The following is a 17,423-nucleotide window of genomic DNA, read 5'->3' as shown; positions in this document are numbered from 1 at the left end:
CTATTGTCTACAGAAATTAAAAATTGGTTGGACGGGTTTGTGTGATTGATCATCATTGGATTTGGCTCAAGCTAGTAATAATAATCGAGCCAGGAACAAGCGAGAAGTGCCGGGAAAGCCAAAGCGGGTAACAGGAAGGTAAAAATAGAGCAAGGCCGGGTCAAAAGTGAAAAGTAACAGAAACACAGAGGGCCAGGTAGAAAACAAGGCATCTAGAGAGAAAAACGAGCGAATGCCGGAAACGTGTTCAGTTGAGATAGATGACTGTGTCCAACAGGTCCAATAGCACTTGGAATGTTCTAGGAGTTTTGAAAACTACCTGCACGCGCTGATGATCAATATCTCCGTCAACTACTATAGGGCTCTGAAATATGTCTGGAAACCTGTCTGGACACCCATGGGAAGCGGTGCGAGTTTCTCGCATAAGCAGACTGTCCTTCTCCCAAGGTTGCACCATACGCATGACCTTACCATCGTCGGGATTCCAGACTTGGAAACTGTGTGAGTTAAAATCAGGCCGCTTGAAGATAAAGATAGCTCCTCCGGGCCAAGCATAATCCACTGCAGTTTCGAATGAGGTTGATGTATACATCCCCGGCCCAAATTGATTAGCATGATTACTCTCCGTGAGAACCGGCATGAAGAGAAATGATGTTCAGACGTGAGCGTTGTGGGGCATACCTCAGTAAAGCGTAGAGCTGGTTGTCGCTGAACAGGTTGGGGTAGGAATCTTGAAGGGCCTGTGCAGTGGTCTCCTTGTTTTCCATCCGCTCGAAACGGAACATTTTGATCCGAGGGAGGAAAAGAGGATTGCCGTACATATGTTCCGTAGACCGGGGAAAGTGCAACCCGCTTGAATCCATGATGCTCATGACGCTGATGATGCCCATGATGCCAACCTCTCAGGCTATGATGAACAATCGGCAAGAACGGCCTGAGTAGACAACGTGTGGAAAGTCCTGGGGAATTAAGGCTTGATCTCCGAAGCTGAACACAAACACAGTATAGACATACATAAAGAGAAGAGATTTGATTTGGTTATATTCAGGAATAGAAGCAGTGTTGGCGGCAGCCTCCGAGTCGGTAGGCAAACCAGGAGTGCAGAGGAGCATTCAATACCTGATGGTAAAGCCCTCCCAAGCAGTCCACGCGTGAGAGGTTGGCGGCGCGCTTTGTCAGAGTAGTTGAAATGAGAAGATGAGAAGATTTGGTTCTTTAAGAACAGGAGTAGTGTTGACGGCAGCCTTGAATGAAAAGCTAAGGTTAGTGAATGTGGACTGTAAGGGAATTTGCCAGTTGACGGCGTGCCCTTCACGGTGCCTAGGAATATCGAAGCGAGATCTTCCATACCACAGGGTCTTATGAGTCTACTGGAATAGGTACGTAATCCCAGGCGCTGCTGTTACAATGAAGACGTTGGAGACGGAGTTAAGAACTATGAGCGGCCTTTAGCGTCGGAAGTGCTTGGTGACGTCAGGGGTTATTTTATTGTACAAGTACAACTTGAAGTCAGATCTTTCACTGCCGTCTACTGTACTCCTTCAAACGTCTAAATCTTGACTTCGCCACTAGTCACTCCTCTTGAAGCCAGCCATGGCCATCCAAACCTACCAATATGTCCTCGATTTCTGGTTCGGGGCAAGATCCTCGCGCGACTATCTAATAGAGAAATCCTTTTGGTACGGTAGCCCTTCGGACGATGCGTACATGAGAAAACATCTCGGTGGATTATATCAAAATGCCAAAGATGGAAAACTCGACTCGTGGAAGGATGCGGGCGAGGGCGAGGGCGCGTTGGCCCTAGTTCTCTTACTCGATCAAGTCCCGCGCAACATCTTTCGTGATACTCCACAGGCGTACGCTACCGACTCGCAGGCAATTTCAATCGCTCATTATACAATTGATAAGGGTTGGGACAAGACGCTCCCAGTCATTCAAAGGCGATATATGTACTCCCCGCTCAATCATTCTGAAAACCTTAAGGACCAACAGAGGTCGGTGGAATTGTTTACCGACCTTGGGGACTCATATCACCTACGCTGGGCGAAGAATTTCCACGATCAGATCAAACAAAATGGACGATTTACCCATCGTGATTGGATTCTGCATAGATCATAAATTTGTGGCCTATTCTGTGGTTGGCTGTTGGGCGTGTGGGCCCGCCCCATTGATCATTTTGTGACCGCTCCCATGAAAGCGGGTTTTCAGCTTTTACATGAGCACCGGCGAGTGATCATCTCGGCCCTGCAGTCTATAATGTATGGTCTACACGAGTCCACGCGGGCCAATATTCTAGACTTTGTCCTCTCTTTCCTCATTCAGAATGCTATACCTGTTGTTATCCTAGTAACCACGCCAAAGGGATCACCGCTTCGATATTTGAGCATTACCTGTGTGGTCTGGGTTGCCTGTCGATTTATGCGGCCCTTTGCACCAGCAGGATGCCCTACTTGGTGTCAAGCCATCTGCGTACTCGTGCTAGTGGCCATCCAATCGATGAATTTTCTATTAATCCATCCTTTGGATCGAGATGATATTTTTCAAGTTGCCAAGAATCCATAGCTTAGCATCTCTCGTTCTCGCCGCGGCGACGACTCTAGAATAAACACGAGGTGTGAAAACACCCTGGCAGGCGAAAAACATACCTCCTCATGAGCGATATTATGGTCGAAATGAAATGCAGAGCCCTGCACGGCCACTCTTCTTACTTCGCCAATCTGCGATTTTCTTCTGGCAATACTTGGTCCTTGACATCATTCAAACAATAACTATTCAAAATTTGTCGTCGCAGAATCCCCCCCTATTGAAGCCTAGATGGAATATCTTACTTTATCAAATGGTGGAATGAGGAACCACCCATCTAGCCATCTGGTTCATCGTCAACCGATTGATTGGAGACTCTGTATATCGCTTACTGTCGATCGTCTTTGTTGGTGTCGGTTTAGACAGCCCCTCAGATTGGCCTCCTGCATTTGGGCGCATGTCAGACTCGTATACTTTACGCAACTTTTGGGGGTAAGTGAGCTTTCATGTAGTCGGGGATGTGTCTAATATCATAAACAGCAAGTTTTGGCACCAGTTTATGCGTCGGCCATTTACATACCCCAGCAATTTCATTACCCGCGATATTATGGGACTTACGAGGCCGTCTCTTGTGGAGCGATATACCAATTTGACCTTGGTTTTCCTTTGCTCGAGTCTATATCATGTAATTGTCGATCTTTTACAAAGTGTCCCAATCCAAATTCTGGCTCTATTCCTTTCTTTATGGCTTTTATTCCCGCGATAATGATCGAAGACTGCGTGCAATGGCTGCGGAAACAGTGCTCTCCGCCTAGAGCCTTAAATTGGACTTCCCAAAAGTCTAAGCCCCCCCGGCTGGCTACGAGCTCTTGGATTCTGTTGGGTCATGGGTTGGCTGGCTGTATCTTCCACCTGGTATTTGACCCCGATGATCCAGTCGACTAGTAAGGAGATCTATATGGTTCCTTTTAGCTTCTGTCGATTATTTGGCATGATGCCCATGGCAACATCATGTGTTTGCAGCGGCGTTATTCTTATGTACGTGTTCGAGGTTGAGATTTGAGATTGAGGTATCCGGGCTTTCAAATGAAAAGAAATGCTTCGTGCAATGCACCGCAAGCCACAATTGGGCCTTCGACAGCGAACAATGTGTCTACCGATTGTTTGAAAAGGTAGAATTTGCCAATATCGCCAATTAACACTAGGTACATATCATTACAATTCGTGATAGGGTAGAATGGGTGTTTAGCCAAGGTCGAGTGTGCTTGGATAATGTGACTTGGATTGGTACGGCGCTCCATAAGCGGAGGGTGGTCAGTAGTTGAATAAAGAGGTATTTTACTGTTCGCTTGGAAAGGTTTCCAAGCCCGTTTTGACCGGCCTGGTCTCCGCCTCCCGAAGGTGAACTGGTAGCTACCCAAAATAGAATAGATTAGCTACTCTATTCTATCTTAGGTAGCTGCTGGTCTGCCATTAGAAGGCGGTCGAAAATGGAGGGCAATAGGAGCTTGCAAGCTTCAGGTTTTGCAACACCACTGTAAAATACCTCTGTATCCAACTACTGGCCACCCTGCACTTAACTATGGAGAGCTATAACTGCCCGGGTGGGCAAAGCTTCCTCCTGGTGTCCCGACAAAGTCACCGTTACTAGTCGGATACATTGCTAATTACCAAGTAATTAGTAATTAGCCTGCTTATTAAAGCAGTAATCTCTGTTAAATAGCTTTTTTGCCCCTATCATTAAATAAAACAGACTTCCATAGAACTGCAGTACGATTACGAAATGACGACTAGCGGCCTATTCTGGTCCTGAAACCTGCCCAGGTGGTGGGGAACCTAATCAGTTCGGGTAGCTGTCCCCCGCTTTCAATCCTCAAGAGCCGCAGCCTAACAGTGATCGTTCAAGTTTCCCTTGTTATATAAATCGTCCATCCTGAATGGCGCCCTCGCCCCCTTCCGCTCTTCCACCTAGACGCCATTCTAGTTCATTCCCTTCCATTCACGCACCCCTAACATGGCATCTGCCTCGGCCTCTGAATGCAGCCACCGTTCTGTGCAATTTGAATGCTCGCGCCATGCTGCCCAAGCAGGGTTCAAAAGACCCAATATGCAAGAACGCCTTGCGGCAACAAAGCTGGAAAACGATAAGCTTCTGCCTAGCCCCGCTCTGGTAAAAGGTAATCCGGAAACCTTTCCTGGGCCATTGGTATTGCCAGGGGATGAGATTGCCGAAGATCCTGAATATCCACCTCAATCTTTGCAGGAATGGTTTGACGAGGAAGATCGCAACTCAGTTACACCAAGTCGGAGGACTGTCTATGTGGTTCCTCCGCCACAAATAACTAATGCTGTCGATTTCCTTGAGCCGTGGAGTCAGCCAAAAGATAATCGGCAGGAAGACCGAGTGGAGCCACCTTTGACTGAGGAGGTACATGAATATCTGAGTGCGTTTTATCACGGGCTTCCAGTCAAGCTGATGCCTCGATCGACCCTACGCCTCGTCCGATGGAATTCCGGAGCAACGGCCGCCAACTCGACCTCCAAAGCCAAAGCGCAGAGGCCGAGGTTTGTGGGTCTGCAAGTATCTCGGCAATGTGTTCGAATTCGTATTCGTCGCTCGAAGGATGGCGTCTTTGATGGTCAACTCAATCTAAATGACCTTCTTGACGCTGCGATTAGCATGTTGCCCAAGGATGCATATGCACTTCTGTTCTTGGTCAATCATGATATTTACGAAGATGAAAATGATGATTTTGCTTGTGGTCGTGCTTATGGAGGGAGCCGGGTTGCCGTTGTCTCGAGCGCGAGATATAATCCAAACTTGGATGAAGTTGAATCGGTCGAACGTCTTCATGCTTGGCCAGCATCACATTGCGAAAGTTATACATCTGCCTTCTGTGATGCGGCTGACGAGGATTCCAAGCCCAAGAAGACATCCAAATCACGCACGAAAACAAAACAAAACAAAGGGAACGTCGGTTCCTCCACGTCCAGGGTATGGCCCATGGAAGCTGCGATATCCATCCATCGCACTCTTCCCATAGAAGGTTTGACGGGGACCTCGCTCGCTGCGCTTTGGCTTGGGCGAGTTTGCCGAACAGCTAGCCATGAACTGGGTCACTGTTTCGGTATTGACCACTGCATGTACTATGCTTGTTCCATGCAGGGCACGGCATCGGTGGGCGAAGATGCTTCTCAACCACCTTATCTTTGTCCGGTCGACCTGGTCAAAGTTCTCCATGCCACTTCGACAACCGCTATTCGACGATACAACGCCCTTCTCCAATTTTGTGAGAAACCTCATAGGAAGAACGAACACATTTTTGCGCCTTTTGCGGCTTGGATTCGTGGAAGATTAGTTGAGCTCGAAGAATAGACCCGGTGAGATGGATATGCTCGCATATAGCTCCGAAATACCAGTTTTTGTATTCTCAATGATCATTCTTATGATTGTAATGAAGTGTTGTAGGAGGTGCGACTGAGGGTAAGATAGCCAGTCCGTAAGGCTCTAAGGCCACAAGGCAGAAAGGTGTAAGCGGCAGTATCACACCGCCCGCTGGTCATTATTCCACGCCGAAGAGCTTCACCCACACCTTGCTTCCATACCTCGCTCGCGCAGCTTCACTCCAACATGGCGGCCCCCGTGGATGCCAAGCTGCTGAAGAAGACCAAGTTTCCTCCGGAATTCAGCCGGAAGGTGGACATGAAGAAAGTCAACATTGAAGTCATGAAGAAGTGCGCCTTTCCCCGGATTTCCCAAAATGCCGCAATCGCGAAATTAACATTCGTTGCAGATGGATTGCCAGTCGAATCTCCGAGGTGAGTACCCTCATCGAACAAATTGTGCAGATAGTATTCTACAGGGCAACGCCCTAGGATATGGGTTATCGGGCCATGCGGAAGAATTGGAACTGATTGTCGATCAAGATCCTTGGCAATGAAGATGATGTGGTGATCGAGCTGTGTTTCAATCTCCTAGAAGGGACGCGCTTCGTATGTTCCCTTGACTTTCTCTTACTCACATTCGACAACTTAATATACGTGCATTGACTAACGCTTCACCTTTCTCCAACTAGCCCGATATCAAATCGCTCCAGATCCAACTGACCGGGTTCCTCGATCGAGATACAGCCAAGTTTTGTCAAGAACTATGGTCGCTATGCCTCAGCGGTCAAGAAAATCCCCAAGGTGTTCCAAAGGAACTTTTGGAAGCGAAGAAGCTAGAATTGATGCAAGAAAAGGTACTGCACATCCCAATGCTATCTTTTAGCACCCATTTGACCGTTTGAACTACAGGCCGAGGCCGAGAAGGCTGCGGAAGCAGCCCGTCGACAACGAGAACAAGAGCAAAACCGTGATCGTGAGATGGACGACCTAAGACGCCGAGAGCGTGGTGATCGAGGCGATCGAGGCGGAAGAGGTAGACGAGGCGGCGGTCGTGACTTTGGTCGACGAAACTCACGATCTCCGCCCCGATACCGAAGCCGGGAACGATACCGTGAACCCCCATCTCGCCGTGATTTCGATTCTTATGTCCCATCTAGCAATCACAGAGGCCGTCGACCAGACCACACCCCCAATTCGCGCTCCCCTTCTCGCTCCCGCTCACCACCCCGTCGACAGCGCCGCCGCAGCTTCAGCAGATCGAAATCGCCGGATCGCCGAGATCGCAAGGAGAATAGGCAGAGGCGACGAAGCCCGGACTACGGTGATCGAGACAGATCCATATCCCGAAATGATTCCTCCCGCTCACCAAGTCCCAGGCGAGACCGAGGCAGACGCCGCTCTGTCTCCCGCAGCGTAACACCCCCGCGACACCACAACCGACACGGAAACGCCAAACACCAGTCCAGATCGCGATCGCGATCGCGTGAGCGAGGTGGTCGTAGGAAAGTTAAAGATCGCGACGCTGGCCGCCTAAGCCGCAGTCGCAGTCGCGATGATGATCACCACTCACATAACCACCGGCGCCGTAGCCCTGGAGATCGGAGCCGCAGCCGCAGCCGCAGCCGAAGCCACGGTCCTAGAAAGGAAAGAGGTCGTCGCCGTTCCATGGAGAGATACAACCCTTCCAGTCGGAGAAGGCGTAACACATCATCTGCATCCGCACCCGATCAGAAGCGACGAAAGATGGTTGATGAAGGCGAGGGCCTCTCGCCTCGCTCCGGATCACCAAGTGGGAAATATTCTGTGCAAACGAAGGGACAACCAGATGATGCCGAATGAGGTTGGTTACTTTGAACCTCGGAGATATAGCTAAAGCTTCATGCGCATGCGGTCCGCATTTCTATTGGCGTTGAATATCCTGGTCACATTCAAGTTTTTGTTCACGTTTTTTCTCTTGTTATTTTTATGGGGGGACGGATTTTTTTGTTCTCGACTATCTACATGAAATCTAAGCATTTTAAACGCGATGCAAGCCTTGGAAACCAACCATAGTCCTACCTGACCTTATAAAATGATCAGATTGCTCTGTGGGAAATATCTGCCAGTTGTCATACATTCTTAACTGGGCGTCCAATGGCAACTAACTAGTACTAGTACTACTTGCTAAGTTACTCCATAACTACCATCACCGGTAGACAACAAACCAACAACAGTCTTTAGAACATATCATAAATGGAGTGAAACAACAGCTACGCTTCAAGAAAATAGGTGCTAGTGGCCATGCACTTGATGATCACGAAGCTAAAATCAGACCTGGCATGCAAGTTCCATTGAAATTCGTTTACTTCAAGATTCCTGAGGTCGGACATGTAATAAGAAAGCTTTGAATCAGATAAATCTACCGTAGAGTACAGTGCTCAATAAGAAAAAATTTAATCAAACAGAAAATAGTCTATCAATGGCAGGTTGAATGGTATAAGGAATGTACTCCATTGAAGGGGGGAATCAGTAAGGCGCAAATCGACAAAGCGTGTATATGTAACAAGGTGAGCTTGATTCGACGCCAAAGGTCTAAAAATCACAAACCGCCCAAAGCCGTTCGCCCATATAAATATACAGTTACATGGTGAGGCCAGTAGTTCCCAGAGCAGATTAGAATTAAAATTAAATATCTACAGACAGGACAGAGGCGAGGGGGTGAGCCGCTGAGATCACGATAGAACGTGCTCTGCAGGACACTCGCCATGCCATGGGGGTTCGAGGGTCATCTTGTCATAAGAAAAAAATAAAACAAATGTGGGAGAAGACATCACTGTATAGATGTTCTTCATGGACTGCGGTTTTGAAGCCGCTTATTTCGAGCAGTTGCAGACGGTGGAGGTGACGGTGACAGTCGCGGTGCTGTCAGTCTCGTCAGCACCGCCGCTGGGGCCCGAGGGAGCAGTGGTAGGAGCAGGGGGCTGGTTGGCACCACCGCCGGGGACAACGGTGGAGGAGACGACGGGGGTGACGTCGGTCTCGCAAGGAGTGCTGGCGCTAGCACCAGGGCCACCAGGGACGTTGCCAGATTCGGTGGGAGATGCACCAGAGGGGGCAGGGCCACCGGGGATGACGGTGGAGGTGACAATAGCACTGGTCTCGGTATCACAGGGGGTGCTAGCAGCGCCAGAGGGAGCAGGGCCGCCAGGAACACCGCCAGACTCAGAGGGAGATGCGCCTGAAGGAGCAGGGCCTCCGGGAATCACCGTCGAGGTGACGATGGCGCTGGTCTCAGTATCACAGGGGGTAGTAGCAGCTCCGGAGGGAGCAGGGCCGCCAGGCACACCGCCGGACTCAGAAGGAGAGGCACCGGAGGGAGAAGGTCCAGAAGGAACAGAGCCCGAAGGAGCAGGGCCACTGGGGATCACAGTAGAGCCAACAATGGCGCTGGTCTCGGTTTCACAAGGAGTGGTAGTAGCACCGGAGGGACCGCTGGGGGCAGGAGTCTCGCCAGGAGAGACGCCAGTGGGGGTAGAGCCACCGTTGGGACCACCGGGGACGACAGTAGAGGAGACAATGGCGCTGGTCTCGGTATCACAGGGGGTGGAAGAGGCCTCAGGGCCACTGGGGACAGGTCCAGAGGGAGCAGGTCCAGAGGGAACGGAGCCCGAAGGAGCAGGGCCACCGGGGATCACAGTAGAGCCAACAATGGCGCTGGTCTCAGTGTCACAAGGAGTGGTAGTCGCACCAGAGGGGCCGCTGGGGGCAGGGGTCTCGCCAGGAGAGGCACCAGTGGGGGTAGAGCCACCGTGAGGGCCACCGGGGATAGAGACAGAGACAGAGCCGGAGGGAGCAGGGCCAGAGGGGACACCACCGGAGGGGACACCAGGAGTCTGGGAAGGAGAACCACCAGTGGGAGTAGAACCACCGTGGGGACCACCAGGGATGGAGACAGAGACGGAGCCGGAGGGAACAGCAGGGGTGGACGAGGGCAGGCTGGGGACGGAGGAAGAAGGCTTGGGAGCACCGGGGATGCTGCAGCCAGTGAACCACTCGATAATGATCAGCTCGATGCTAACGCCGATGTCGATGCTGGTGCAGCCACCAAGGAAGGCAGCAAGCTCAGCACGAGCCTCCCAGGAGAGAGAAGCGAGGCTCTCGCCAGAGATGAGAAGACCAAGGGCACCACGAAGGTTGACGCTCAGGGTCTCAAGGACGGTGACGCTCAGGAAGCCGGTGATATCACCAACAAGGCCAGTAACGAGGTCGACGGAGGTGTCAACAGTGGCACCCAGAGACAGCCACAGCAGGACAACAGACTTCAGCTCGACACCCAGGGAGCAGCTGGAGCCAGAGAGCCAGATAGCGAGAGCGGTGCGGACCTCAACGGACAGGGAGGAGGCGAGGTGACCCTTGGCGCAACCCTGGAGGGCGAGGAGAATGTTGGCATCGAGGTTGGCGGCAATGTCAGCCTCGAGGAAAGCAGCGATGGAACCCTGAGCGTGGACAGAAAGAGCACCATGCTCCTCAACGGAGAGACCAACGGAAGCACCGACGGAGATAGCAGACAGAGCACTCTCGGAGAGAGAACCAATGGCGACGAGACCAGCACCGTGCTTGCCGTGGATCCAGGCAAGAAGGGAGACCTTCAGGTCAGCGCTGAGAGGGCAGCCATCAAGGTTGAGCCAAGCAAGCAGGGAAGCCTTGATATCAGCAGTCAAGCTGCCAACGACACCACCGTTAGCACAGACACCGAGACCAGCACGGATATCAGCACCAAGGCTCAAGTGGGCCTCGAGGAAAGCAGAAAGAGAAGCCTGAGCAGAGAGCTCAAGGACAAGAGTGGACGCCAGGTCCACAGCGGAGAAGACACCATCAATGGTCACATAGATGGAGTCCTTGGCAGCAATCTCAGCGCAAGCGGGGATGAATGCGGACAGAGAAGCCAGGACATCAGCAGCCAAGGTGACATCGGCAGAAGCATCACACCAAGTCAGAAGGTGAGTCTTGAGGGAGCCCTTGATGTGGGCCTGGGTGTGCAGCCACTTCTTGAGCTCAGCACGAGCATCGGCGTGGATGGTGCCAGCACTGCATCCGATAGCACCACCCTGAAGAGCAGCAGCACCGTGAGCACTCAGACCAGAGAGGATGGAAACGGAGCTAGAGGAGCCACCACCCAGGATGAGGTGGAGAATGTCACCAACGTCGACGGTGACATCTCCGAGGATATCAGCGAGGAGACCGAAGGTGCGGCGGTCGTGGGTGATGTCGCGGGCAGGGTAGGCCAGAGAGGAGCCCGCCAGAGCGGCGAGCAGGACGAGAGAAGAACGCATTGTCGGCGTCACGAGTGTGTTATAGCGAATGTATAGGCGTCAACGAGCCAAAAGTGAATGACAGTAGAGAAAAAAAGAACGGTTTTGACAGAAAATCAAACCGTCAAAGAAAAAAAAGAAAGGCAGACAAACCACAATGGCCGTCCAGAAACAGTATTAACGATAGACTGGAGGAATAAAGATGTGAAGTAGTGACGAGAGGGCGAAGATCCTCAATATTTATACAGCCCCCCTGATCATCCAGGAACATCGCCGCCTACTGGAAGTTGAATCTCCACTTGGGTCCAGCATATCCCAGTAGCACCGGACGGACCAGGAGGTGCACTACCCCGGTCTCGACACCTCAACGCCATCAGTCCACATTTAGAGCTATCCACTCTAATCCACATCCCCCTTAGCCTCGCGGATATCGGGGGGTAGCGTTGGATCGCTGAGGGCCCATCCAGTGGAGCAAGGCTACCAGTAAGAATCCATCGGATGTGCCTGGGTACAACATCATGGGTGGAAACGGTGCCCGCTTGTGCCGTCCATTCGTGGCGAGGCCGTCACAGATGGTGTCAGGTTCCCGGTAAGGCCCATTGAAATACATATTGGGATTTTCATTCTGACTATTGACCCTACCTTGGCGATAGTGCCCGGTCAGGAAGATGCGAGACCCTGGGAATTAGGGCAAGAAGCGGCAGTTGGCATACCGTAGTATACGACTTGGGGATTCAAGTTTGCGGTCAAATTTTGGTGTAATGGCACGAGTGCTCCCGAGAGGAGACATGCGAGTACAATGACTAACCCGGTAACTCGAGCGAGGATCATCAGGAGAAATGTTATCATCGCCCACCTGTCCAAGTATCTCAAGGGAAACGATCGTCATGACCCACCAACGGTCGACGGGCCAGGACCCGAAAGGATATTGGACTGGGCTATTTTGGTCTTGCTCCTTAAAAAGAAGAGAATCCCAGTCAGGTCAGGTCTACCTTGCAATTAAAAGGGGGTGGGTGCTTTATTGCTTGGTTCTTTGGTTAAAATTAAATCCAATAAATGGAAGAGCGCCGTCAACTTCACCCAACGAACCTCTGTCTCTGGCTGCTGGGCTGGGAAAGAATTGAGAATCATTCCGAGTGGTCGATTGCGAAGTGGCCCCATATCCTCCAGGGGTTTAGTCCAGGAACGTGATGCACAGCCTAGACGCTTTCGAGCTTAGTATCAACGCATCTTGCTCTGCTTTCAAAATCCCTGAGGAGAGGAAGAGACATGTCGAAACAAATGGACCCAAGGTTCAAGGTCTTGACTTCGGTGGCTAACCGACTCATATTTTGGTTCTTAACGCTTATTGCTCCTGGATGAGGAGGGTCAGGGAGGGTCACCCGAAAACGTTAGCTGCCATTCTCCTCCACATGCGTACCGCGGATGGTGCATGGTATCTCTAGACCTTGGAAGTTCAAGTTTTTTTTTTAGTTTTTTTTGTTATTGTTGTTATTTATTTTTCTGCCCATGTGCGAGTTAGTGCAGATTCCGGCAATATTTCGGGAGGATGATGCAGCCTGCATGCAGCTGGCGGGAAGAGCTCCACGGGGGGTATGAATCGCAGCAGGATGCGATCGCAAATTCAGGATTTTCCTCACCAAAAGCCCCGGGAGTCGAGAGTCTGGATTGGCAAAGTTGGCAAAGTTCGGAAGCTGCACTATGCAAGCCACCGCCCGAATGGCAACGATAGCGTGCAGACTGCAGTTCGCTTTGCAGGGACTGGGACCCCACTATATGGAGTAAACAAAGGGACAGAAAAGGTGACCGGCGTCGCAGAAGTTGCAAAGACCCATTGAGCTCATAGCTGCCCCAAAATTGGCCACCCAAAAGCCCCCCCCTAGACCCAGGGGTGTTGACTCCACAAGGAGAGGGCTTGTGTGGAGTCAGGGCATGCAACGCGAAACAGGCACAGCGCCAGGGGCAGTGGCTGACTTTTGACTCCGCTCACCATCTGTTTGTCCAATCGACCTATACAAGTCTGTTTGCCTTTAAGCTTCTCTGTCCGCCAGACTCCGCAGACTACTGCACCAACATGAAACTAGCGGCCAGCCTCTTTCCCTTCAAGCCATCAGGTAGAGAACCGGTTCGTTTGACCCTAGAGGGGCGTCCCGAGGATCTCGAGGCGATCGCTGTTTCACTATCTCCCATCGCTCCCCCAGGTTGGCTCTCGCCAGGGCATGGAGACAAAGCACGACGCCTCAAGTGTGAGATATAGTACCAGTTCGATCGATATAAAAAGAAGGGTTTGCGATTGTGCTAAAAAAAGAACCCCTCGTCGCGTTAGATTGCCGAATTCGAGACCCTGAGGTTACAGCTGTCTGGAATGCATGCTTGTGGAATTTCCCAAGGTAATTTGCGATGCGTCCGATTTGCAACACAACCTTGTGGGACAGTTGGATTGCCTCGAGTACTGAGAAGTTGGTCTATGCATTAGTTGCCGAGGGATCAGGCACACCCCCTCGGATGGAGATTAATCTAATTAGGTTCGGCATAACACTGCCTTGTTGTCCGCCGGCTCCTTCGGATCTGGACGTCTATGGACGCGGGATGATAGATCATCTTTCATTGCCATTGGATGATCTTGGACATCATCCCTTGGGGGCAATGCATCGAACGTCATTCCTGTCATCGTCCCTGTTGCAGATATGCACATCGGAAAATATCTTTCCTCTCTTGATTCGCGTCGCGACCGCTTTGCCGACAGCAAGAACAATTGAACCGTCCCTGAATGTATTTCGTACCTCGAATCTGATAAGGGACTTAGCACAGATCAATGGATCCAGGAACACTTTTTCATCCACTCCTCTTTTGGGCCATTGCACCGAGAGTTCTGGATCGATCCATAAGCGGATCTATGTAGATGGCATCACATGGCAAGAACCATACTTTGACTTTTCTTGGATTATTTTTGAAGATTTTCTGGAAAAAACAAGTCAATACTCGGCCGGACACTCTCCATCAACATCCATGGTGGAGTTCCGCTATTATGTGTTCAGGTTTCTGCAAAATCTGCAGACTCTGCACAGGTATCGCCATGGTACCTGAGTCGAAGATTTTTCTCGGCGGGGTCGAGGACGGTGGAGCTGTTGAAGGGGGGGGAGAGTAGGAGGGAAAGCATGTGAGCCTCTTCATTTACGGTGCTCGTAGCCGATACCCTTGATGAGATTGCCCAATTACTAGGATTTCGTGACGCCACGGTTTGGATTGCTCAGTCTAAATTACAGTATACCTTGCATGCAAGAAGTTTGAAGGAGATTTGCTAATATTTTTTTTAATTTTTTTTTCACGTATGCATCTTGCCACCGGTCGGAGATTGAATTAGTTGCAAGTAATTCTTTGGCCGGAGGAAATTGGATACTAGTAATTTCAAGCTATCGCCAAAATAGTACCATAGTATGTAGGAACTAATTGAATTTGATTTTTGATGTTGCCTTCCACGATTGCCCAGGTGACTGCCGCCCTGGAGTGGTTCAAGGAGGTTCCACTATTTAGAAACTACCATTGACTGTTGGTACTGCTAGGTAGGCAGCTCCCCATTCTCGAGTTCAATTTCAAGTCTACTACTAGTCGTGGTCCCCAATGGGCAGTAGTACTAGCAGTACCTAGTAGTACTAATACTAGTTAGTACTAGTACATCAGCCCTGGAGGGGATGATATATATTGCCCAGGTGGGAGCATGGCAAGTGATAGTACTACTCGTAGGATGCCAGATGCCACCTTCTAGTAGGAAATTGGAACTTGAGTGTGTCACGGTACTACTCTAGTTAGTAGGTACCTATTACTACCAACCACCACAATTCCAAAGCTGTAAAAGCGCCAATCAAACTGATTAAAGTAGATCAAAATGGATCATAACAGATGTGGTGTCACGCTAGCCTTGGGATACGATGTTAGCATGGCAACCCATAGTTAAATACCATACCGCCTTTGCGGTGTACAATGTGTACCCTTTCCTCCCTTTAAGTTTGCTTTTCTTCTTCAGATTTAGAATTCTTCTTATTGACAATAGGTCCGATTTGATGTCTTATTTTGACTGATATCACAATGGCTATAACTGTTGATAAAGATTCAAACAACCAATAGGTGTGTGTTTGGTGCGTTGAAGCGACAAGGGTCTAGAATCGCATAAAGTATCTAGAAAAGCGGTCACTCCATACAATATTGAGACATCATTTGGAAGAAAGACGAGTCGTCAAAAGGCTGGTTTTTGTCTTTGAACTGGGATTCAAATCCACCGCCAACCAAGAGCGGCTGTGATACCAATTCATCGACCTCGAAGTCCCAGCTGAGAGGGTCTTCAGTTTCCTCCACATTGTGTGCTGGTGGGGACCCCAAACTCAAGCTGGCTGGCAGTGTGGACACCTGAGTAGATGGGATCTCTAGGGGGCTCTGTGAATCCTGCCAAGCACTTGAATCGGAATCGTCCATAGTAGCATATGATTCTTCTCCTGACGATAGTAAATCTTGTAACAAATCTTTTTCGAAAGACGTCATCATAAAATGGGAGCAAAGAAGCTCGCTCGTTTGCGATAATTGCAGACTGTCGAGTTGTTGCGATATCGTTGGCTCCGAACCCCGGTCGAGTGTCTCATCGCCGCTTGTAGTTTCTATGAACTTTCCGTGCATCTTATCGGGTTTATCGTTACAGGAATCCATTTCAATAGAAGTAGTAGCCCTCAAACTTCCAGTTTCCGTGTTTCGAACAGCCGCGTCGACAAATGTAAGGGTCACATCAGCAGATGGGTAGGTATTGCTGAGATGCTGCAAAGCCCGGGCGCAGGTCTGAAAGTGATCAATCGCCGACTGCTGAGTAGAGGAGCGAGAAGATTGGAGATCACCGAGATGTGTGACAATGGAACTTTCAAGAATTGCAACCTGGCTATCTGAAAACAAGGGAGCTGAGTCTTTGAGTATACAGAAATCGTATATACGTGCGATAGTGGTGGCGGAATCATGAACACGACGTTTTGATAGCTCGGCCATTTTAGAATGCCACGATACGGGTCGGGATATATGTGGCCTGTGAAGGGCAATGCTTGTAAGACCGTACAGACCATTCAGCATTGCTCTAAAAAGAAGAATCACGTGCCCGTGCTTGCTTATATGGTGAAGTGGACTGGAAGAGGACCAGCATAGAGCCTCAGGTAAGGATCGGTGCCATTCTTCGAGCTCGCTGTCCCGCAGTAATACTTCTGCACCGGTTGGAGGAGGAGATCTGGGAACAAGCGACTCAAGACTTGAGGAGTTTAAACCATTTTGTATCCGAGAGCTGGTATATCGACAGGACAAAACACGTCCAATACATCTGCAGCAATGGACGAGAAGAATAGTGATCTGAGATAACAGCGAGCGCACCGATGGATCTCTAATTGCAGGGTGGCCACCATCACTTCCGAGACAGCACTTGGTCGACAATGGGCCTATGTAAAGATCGGATGGTTTCAACATATCAACTTCAAACTCGTTTTCGCCGAGTTGAACTGGACGGCGCATGGCGATCGCAACCAGTCGATCTCTCATGTAGAGTGACCAGTAAATTCGCCTCCACAGTCCTGGTCGTTGTTGAAAGAGCTCGATTTCAGAATCTGTCGGCTTCAGTTGGATAGATCTTAGAATTGCCTTAGCCTCCCTGACAAAATGCCATGCATCATGGGTTCCATCAGCACTAGTATCATCCCAGTATGTCAACAACAGAATCGTCTGTAGGATTGTCACACGATCCTCCTCGCAACCAAATATGTAAAGCATCTTAGCTCGTTCAAATCGAGTCTTACGAGCTTCTCGTCGATTTCTGAACCCGTCAATTGCTAGTGATTCAGGACTTTCAAATGCCGTGGCTGCGAAGGCTACAGCTTGAAAGAGAAGGAAGCTGACACCATTGCTCCCAGTATAGCTGTCATCAATGACCATCAAAAAGTCCTCCAAGCTTAGTACCGGTAGTGCGGGATGCAAATACTGAACATAGCTCCTCAACAACTCATCTCGTACTTTTGCATTCGGGACATCGAAAGCGCCCCCCCTTTTTCAATATCTGGGAGTCTTTTCTGGTGATTGACGGAGATAGTGGACTCGCATAACCTGGCAACAACATATACCAGTTTACTGGGCGTTTTGAAGATGAAATTGCGTCATCGCAAGCTTTCAAAGACTTTTTTTCTTTCTTCATCCAATGCTGTGCCT

The 17,423-nt window shown here is 50.1% G+C and overlaps 6 protein-coding genes across 6 annotated transcripts; 3 read left to right on the top strand and 3 right to left on the bottom strand.

Moving 5' to 3' along the window:
* Nucleotides 1-247: 247 nt before the first annotated feature.
* On the bottom strand, nucleotides 248-890 carry N7509_004678 (uncharacterized protein; the record flags this gene model as incomplete). The annotated part of the gene is made up of 2 exons (XM_056629315.1): nucleotides 248-497; nucleotides 682-890. 2 exons carry the CDS (start codon nucleotides 888-890, stop codon nucleotides 248-250), a joined length of 459 nt encoding a protein of 152 aa, XP_056488617.1.
* Nucleotides 891-1,593: 703 nt separating this feature from the next.
* On the top strand, nucleotides 1,594-2,118 carry N7509_004677 (DUF924 family protein; the record flags this gene model as incomplete). Its single annotated transcript, XM_056629314.1, has 1 exon — nucleotides 1,594-2,118. The coding sequence occupies one exon, from the start codon at nucleotides 1,594-1,596 to the stop codon at nucleotides 2,116-2,118; it is 525 nt and encodes a 174-aa protein (XP_056488616.1).
* Nucleotides 2,119-4,537: 2,419 nt separating this feature from the next.
* Nucleotides 4,538-5,899, top strand: N7509_004676 (archaemetzincin; the record flags this gene model as incomplete). Its single annotated transcript, XM_056629313.1, has 1 exon — nucleotides 4,538-5,899. One exon carries the CDS (start codon nucleotides 4,538-4,540, stop codon nucleotides 5,897-5,899), a length of 1,362 nt encoding a protein of 453 aa, XP_056488615.1.
* Nucleotides 5,900-6,154: 255 nt separating this feature from the next.
* Nucleotides 6,155-7,327, top strand: N7509_004675 (PWI domain-containing protein; the record flags this gene model as incomplete). The annotated part of the gene is made up of 6 exons (XM_056629312.1): nucleotides 6,155-6,258; nucleotides 6,318-6,342; nucleotides 6,451-6,516; nucleotides 6,600-6,764; nucleotides 6,820-6,850; nucleotides 6,903-7,327. The coding sequence occupies 6 exons, from the start codon at nucleotides 6,155-6,157 to the stop codon at nucleotides 7,325-7,327; spliced, it is 816 nt and encodes a 271-aa protein (XP_056488614.1).
* A 1,435-nt stretch (nucleotides 7,328-8,762) lies between these two features.
* N7509_004674 (putative cell wall protein) lies at nucleotides 8,763-11,222 on the bottom strand (the record flags this gene model as incomplete). The annotated part of the gene is made up of 1 exon (XM_056629311.1): nucleotides 8,763-11,222. One exon carries the CDS (start codon nucleotides 11,220-11,222, stop codon nucleotides 8,763-8,765), a length of 2,460 nt encoding a protein of 819 aa, XP_056488613.1.
* A 4,167-nt stretch (nucleotides 11,223-15,389) lies between these two features.
* N7509_004673 (fungal specific transcription factor domain-containing protein) lies at nucleotides 15,390-17,153 on the bottom strand (the record flags this gene model as incomplete). The annotated part of the gene is made up of 1 exon (XM_056629310.1): nucleotides 15,390-17,153. One exon carries the CDS (start codon nucleotides 17,151-17,153, stop codon nucleotides 15,390-15,392), a length of 1,764 nt encoding a protein of 587 aa, XP_056488612.1.
* Nucleotides 17,154-17,423: the final 270 nt, after the last annotated feature.

Source organism: Penicillium cosmopolitanum, assembly GCF_028827165.1.
Source record: "Penicillium cosmopolitanum strain IBT 29677 chromosome Unknown utg000006l:49.0-5199605.0:1.0-5204138.0, whole genome shotgun sequence".
Taxonomy (NCBI): domain Eukaryota; kingdom Fungi; phylum Ascomycota; class Eurotiomycetes; order Eurotiales; family Aspergillaceae; genus Penicillium; species Penicillium cosmopolitanum.
This window is presented reverse-complemented; position numbering and strand designations above follow the sequence as displayed.